The sequence below is a fragment of the Dendrobates tinctorius genome, unplaced genomic scaffold (assembly GCF_039654945.1).
Source record: "Dendrobates tinctorius isolate UK_male_01 unplaced genomic scaffold, ASM3965494v1 ptg000084l, whole genome shotgun sequence".
NCBI lineage: Eukaryota > Metazoa > Chordata > Amphibia > Anura > Dendrobatidae > Dendrobates > Dendrobates tinctorius.
In genome coordinates this window covers 8,862,880-8,869,185 of record NW_027361752.1, presented here as the reverse complement: position 1 = coordinate 8,869,185, position 6,306 = coordinate 8,862,880, and the positions used below count along the sequence as shown (strand labels likewise).

Below are 6,306 nucleotides of genomic sequence, written 5' to 3'. Positions count from 1 at the left end.
CGATTCTGCTAACAATGTAGGAGACCAGGCATCCCACAACCAGACAGGCCCTACTGGCATTTTCCAGAATTGCCAGATGCCCAGTCGGGCGCTGATGCAGATCAGTGGGATCTCAGTGTGATTACAAGGATCCCGCCGCGGCGAGTCACAGAGAATCTCTGCAGGGATCACAATGTGACCCCGTTCACCTGCATTACATCGCGATGCGGCCGTAGCAAACAGATCTTCGGCTGCATGACTACTAGCGGTGAGCCCGAGTAGTGTAGCCGTGTGACGTCACACCGCGCATATCACGTGACGTCCCACAGAACACCAGCGGCATCTCGTTTCCCAGGTGACGTCCGATCACGTGACAAGGACGCACCCGGAAGTGGACGCCTCCACTGTAGGTTTCGTTCTTAGCTGTCAGTTTTGGGGGCGGAAGTCCCGGTCCGGGCAGCACAGCGACAGTCAGTTACCCGACGGAAGTGAACCTCGGACATGGCGGGTCTCAGCCCCCGGGAGAAGGAGGGCTGCAGGCGGCTACTGGCACAGCTGGACACCGAGGACGTGTTCTCTGTAGCCGAAACCGTCACCAATCGCCTGATCCATGTGTTCAGCAGAGAAGGTGAGCGGACTACTGATCCCGGCAGGACGTGTGTGAGCAGTGCTGGCGTCCGCTGAGATCATGCATTGCAGCTATGAATGGCGCCCCCTGTGGTGGTAGAGGGATGTGTCGTGTCCCCATACATTGCAACCATGAACAGCGCCCCCTGTGATAGTAGAGGGATGTCTCGCATCTCCCCCATACATTGCAGCTATGTATAGCGCCCCCTGTGGTAGTAGAAGGATGTGTCCTGTCCCCCCCCCCCATACATTGCAGCCATGAATAGCGCCCCCTGTGGTGGTAGAGGGATGTCTCGTGTCCCCATACACTGCAGCCATGAATAGCGCCCCCTGTGGTGGTAGAGGGATGTCTCGTGTCCCCATACATTGCAACCATGAATAGCGCCCCCTGTGGTGGTAGAGGGGTGTGTCGTGTCCCCATGCATTGCAGCTATGAATGGCGCCCCCTGTGGTAGTAGAGGTATGTCTCGTGTCCCCATGCATTGCAGCTATGAATGGCGCCCCCTGTGGTAGTAGCGGGATGTCTTGTGTCCCCATGCATTGCAGCTATGGATAGCGCCCCCTGTGGTAGTAGAAGGATGTCTTGTGTCCCCCCCCCCCCATACATTGCAGCCATGAATAGCACCCTCTGTGGTAATAGAGGGATGTGTCGTGTCCCCCCCCATACATTGCAGCCATGGATAGCGCCCCCTGTTGTAGTAGAGGGATGTCTCGTGTCCCCATGCATTGCAGCTATGAATAGCGCCCCCTGTGGTGGTAGAGGGATGTCTCGTGTCCTCATACATTGCAGCCATGAATAGTGCCCCCTGTGGTAGTAGAGGGATGTCTTTCTTACACGTCCTTTCCTGGTGTCCAGTCCTCACCTTTCTCTTCTCTCTAGAAGCCTTTGATGCAATCACAGTATATAGTAAGAGTGCGGAGGAGCTGTTGAAGAGAAGGAAGGTTCACCGCAGTGCCATTTTCAAGTATCTTGCTGCAGAGAATGTCACCGTGCTGCCGTCAAGTGAGAAAAGTCAGCTCATCCAGTGTGCGCTGGATCACTGGAGAGGTCCGAGCATCCAGCAGACAAGTGAGAAGGTGAGCGGGCGTCAAGACGAGATCTCCATCCCCGAGACTGAGCTTATTCTTCACATGCTGACTGCGCAGATCCGGGTGTAGTGACAGAGAGATCCGGACATAACCCCCACGGGTGCTTTCACATTGAATTCCTGGGTTCCGTCAGAGCATTTGTCCTAACCCCCTTCCCCTGCAAGACGCATCCTGTAGTCGTACACTCCTGAAAATGATGCACATCAGAGTGCACGTTCGCTCTGCCTTCACCGTTAGTCTATGGCTCCGTCGGCGCATTGTCCAACCCCATGTTTTGTGGGGGGCTCGACCCACGATCGCTGAATGATTCAATCTGCATTCTTCTTCAGTGGTTCATGAGGTTATACAACACTAACTTTTCTCCAGTCCAGATAATCCGCGGAACCGGGGTCATAAGTCCCCCGTTTGATGGAACAGCAGTCGACCGTGTCTGCGGCAGTCCACTCAATTTATGAGACTGACCTTGATCTCGGACTACAGCAATCTGCCAGCTCCTTCGGTTCCTCAGACTTTGCATGGACCAGTAGTGCACATGCTCACCTGCTTTTTCATTCACATAGGACTATGGGTATCCATGTTCTTTAAGGGGGCAGGTTCCCATTGATCAGAAACTTGTCACCTTTCCTGTGGATAGTTGATGACATCCAGCTTTAGTTGGTGATGTCACATATGGTACCAGCCAGGTCACACACGTGATCAGCAGGTTTCGGGCACCTGTCCTATGTTAATGAGTAAGGGAGGTGCACGAAACCTGCTGATCACGACACGTCAGGGAGCAGCAGAAGTGATGTGAGTCGAGCAGGAATTCCCTATAAAGTATTATAAATGTCACCCAGCTTGATATCATTGCCGAAATACATAGGTGAAAAGCCATAGCTTTTCCAAGGTTCCCAGACCCCTCTCCCTGCTGAAGGATTCAAAATGCTAATTTGCCGACTGCTTTGTCTGATCAGGATATTGGTCTGTAAAATGCTTCTCAAACCCATAAACTCCAGAAATGTAAGGAGTTTCGGGGCTTCTCCCAAGATAATGTGGTTTGGGATTGATCTAAGAAATAGACACAGCCTGTCCTGCAGACCAGGACAAGTGGGGCGTCCTAAGCACACAAAATGTCCTGAAGCTAGGAATTGTGGTTCTACAAGAGTTTGGGGAACTGGAGGAAGGAGATCATAAGTGATCTGAGTATTACAATCCCCTCCGGATGACCAGAATGGAGGGTCAGCAAAACTCGAAGGGGCTCTTCAATATTTTAAAACTTTTCCAATTCCATCCCAGGGCAGGATCAGGAATCTTAGCACCACTCCATTTAAGTGAACGGATGTGTTTACGTTTTGGAATGGAGCTATATAAGGGAATTTTGCGATTTACCTAGAGAGAAAAGATCTGCCTTTGGAAATCCAGCAGGCCAAATGTATTTTTCCACCGGCATCATCTGCCTGGAAAAGAGTCTGGAGGCCCCTCACATATTAGATGGTCGATCCAGACAATATCACTTGGCTAGCCTTACTTTTTATCTGTGTATAAGGGGTCTTTAGAAATTGGTTCCTATAACTAGGTACACCTCGGTATTTTTAGGGTCACAGTCTGGTGATTGATCACGACCCCATGAGCGTTTGTGGTGGAACATTTCCTTTAACTGTAAGATGAATGTGTGAATTTTTAATTAAAATATATGGATTAATTCTGTTTTTAGGTTGAAAAAGAAGAATGTGAACCTCAGACGCTGGACTGTCAGTTGCTGGGAGAACAGTTTTGCAATTGGTTTTACCCCATGCTGAATTCTCAGAATCCATCTCTGGGGCAGGACAAGGGCGACTGGGGACCCCAGCACTTCTGGGAGAATGCAGAGCTAAAGCTGGCGTACAGGACTGCAGAGCAGGCCTTCGAGGAACACAATGGCTCTCAGATGGCAAGTCTACGTCTTCTGGCACTGACACGCGAGGAGAGACTCATATTTAACCCCAACATTGATAGCAGAGGCCTGAAATGTGTGCCATCTCCTCACGGGCTGGTGGTGGTGGCAGTGGCAGGAACCATCCACAGAGACAACGTCTGGCTGGGAATATTTGAACAGATTTTTGGGTTGATTCGCTGTCCAGTGGGGAAAAACTGGAAGATTAAGAACGTGAATCTCCAAATCCTTGGGCAGAACACCTTAACCTGTGAAGAGTCTAAGCAATTGCCCGCTATTACTTTACAGAGCAGTGAACTGGAGTTCTACTATGGCTGAACCCCGTGCTCTTTCCTAGGATCGGTCCGGAATACAAAGTGGACGACATACTAGTCATATCTAGTGAGGTCCCACTGGTGAATATTTATAGAGAATTGACCACTCATTTGTGCAGCTCTTTATTCGCTTCTATCGGATTTATCCAAGCGAGCTCATTGGATGAGGCAAATTATAGAAGATAATGGAGGACGCGTTGCACAAGAGTATCCACCTCGCCATTTATTCCCTGCTTGCATGTGGCTGTTTCCTCTCCCATCGAGGAGACTGGAGCGTACCCACACATGCTTTAGCCCCCTTTCCTCTTGACGATTAATGGGGTTTTGTGTTGCTGAAATTCCCATTGATCCTCCAAATGAAGGGGCGACAAGGCTCTTTATTAGTGATGAGCAAACGTGTTCGGATAACGTGTTATCCGAGTATTTTGGGTGTGCTTGGATAATATATTTGAGTCCCTGTGTCTGTCTACCACTGCAAAACATGCAGTCCAAGGGAGTCGAGCATTATATCCAACACGCCCAAGACGCTTGGATAACACACAAGTATGCTCGGATCACACGTTATCTGAGCACGTTGGCTCATCACTACTCCTTCTCTGTCCTCATTGTGCCAATACAATATGACACTATTGACTGGTATAAAGCCAATGGCCAGGACAGACACTACAGAGAAAACATAACAGGCTTCTCCGATCTCAGTCTGAACCCTTGGAAATGGATTTGGACACGTCCCCTGGTGGAGCCAAAGACTTCAATTTTCAGATGCGCAATTTTAGACTGGCCAGTCCGAATCCTGCATCTTAAGGGCCCAGACAGATGGAGTCATGAACGTGACGCCAAAATAAACTCTGAACACGCTCTAATAGTATGAGTCCCAAAAAGAAATAGACATACTTAATTGGCCCTCCTTACTCTAGTATTAACCCTATACAATATTGGAGTAACACCATCAAGTAAAACATACATTTTTATTGACTAAACAAAAAGATAAAACGTCAAATAACACAAAGCCAATTTAAAAATGGAGATTGTCAAAGAGTGGTAGGTTCCTCACAGAATGCATGTAACTGGTATTAAATCCAGAGTATAGATGGGAATGAATATGCCATGATTCACTGCCAAATGACTCCACATTGTATTAGTTAAGCGATGGAAGGTACAATTAAATACGTGTGTAGATACCCCGTAATATGGCAACAGGCACTCAAATATCCAGTGTGTGAATAGGCACAGATGCGTGCACTCACAATAGAGTGGAAAGGGAAATGATCAAGAGCGCATGCGTATGTGCATAGTCACACAGAATCACAACAAGTCTGCTCAGTGAGTGACTACATATCAAACACAGCAATATAATTACAACCTGTCTGGGCCTAACCACCACCCCCGATGCGCGTTTCGCACATGGTTTCTTCTGACCCCTCAATAAGAAGTTATGCGAAACGCACGTCAGGGGTGTTATTCAATATAAATTTAGTTTTGCTTGGCGATGTTCCTCCAGTTTTGTATAGCGTTAACACGAATTGTATTTCAGATTTACTAATACTGCCAGTGAGATCAGCGCGCTTACAGTGAATGAATCCACCCCAGATGTGTAATTGTATTCCTATTGGGCTGTAATATAACATTGTATTACATGGCATTGTTCACTTGGTTTGCAGTTTTAATGTTTTGCTTTATATTTTATTTCCTGTTTAGTTCTCATTGGAACTTTATTATAGCGGTGCAAGATCCACCGCTCAATGCCAGAAGTGACCCCCTGACGTTATATTATATTCCTGTATGTTTATTATGGCTTTTACATAATATACATTAAACCGCACTGGGAACCAGTGCAGTTATACTGGTAGTGTGATGTAAGATTTCGAGTTTAGCTCCATATATATGTGACGGGGGGAGGTTGTATGTTGCCTCTGTACTGCACCGTATTCCCAAGGTATTCTCATCTGCTTCTAGAAATAAGCCCTTGGGGTAGGTTCACATTTTTTTTAAAGTGCCTTTGCACCGAAAAACCGCCTGAAAAAGTGCTCAGAAGGCTCTTCGTATTTGTTTGTGTATTTAAAAAAAAAAAAAAAAAATTTAAAGAAAAAGAACCATGGAGTTCAGGCTTTTTAGCATCTTTTAACCACTTCAGGTTTCCAAAGACAACCAAGCGGTTAAAAGTGACCTGACTTTTCAGGAGTTTTTTTTTTCCCCCTTGAAGATGCTCCATACTTTACAGTAGGAGTCAATGGGAAGGCAAAAAGCCTGGAAATCTCTCTTTAAAGTGTTTTGTGAGCGCTTTCACCTAATATGAAAATGCTTAACTTGACCACCATGGGAGAAAACCATTAAAAAAAAAAATACTGAAAAAAGTGTACTTTAATATTAAGGATGGGTGATACG

At 47.2% G+C, this 6,306-nt stretch overlaps 1 protein-coding gene across 2 annotated transcripts; it reads left to right on the top strand.

Annotated features, from left to right (window-relative positions):
- Positions 1 to 326: 326 nt before the first annotated feature.
- Positions 327 to 5,770, top strand: LOC141097342 (uncharacterized protein C3orf38 homolog). Of its 2 annotated transcripts, none has more exons than XM_073584434.1 (3): positions 327 to 607; positions 1,490 to 1,683; positions 3,389 to 5,770. In XM_073584434.1, the coding sequence occupies exons 1-3, from the start codon at positions 481 to 483 to the stop codon at positions 3,923 to 3,925; spliced, it is 858 nt and encodes a 285-aa protein (XP_073440535.1). In that variant the 5' UTR covers positions 327 to 480; the 3' UTR covers positions 3,926 to 5,770. The 2 variants fall into 2 exon arrangements, with proteins under 2 accessions (XP_073440535.1, XP_073440534.1); XM_073584433.1 differs by having other exon boundaries at positions 329 to 607; positions 1,487 to 1,683.
- The last annotated feature ends 536 nt before the right edge of the window (positions 5,771 to 6,306 follow it).

Coding starts and splice junctions, on each gene's coding strand:
- LOC141097342 (XM_073584433.1), top strand. CDS start 481: ATGGCGGGTCTCAGCCCCCGGGAGAAGGAGGGCTGCAGGCGGCTACTG. Junction 608..1,486: donor CCATGTGTTCAGCAGAGAAG/GTGAGCGGACTA, acceptor TCTTCTCTCTAG/AAGCCTTTGATGCAATCACA. Junction 1,684..3,388: donor TCCAGCAGACAAGTGAGAAG/GTGAGCGGGCGT, acceptor TTCTGTTTTTAG/GTTGAAAAAGAAGAATGTGA.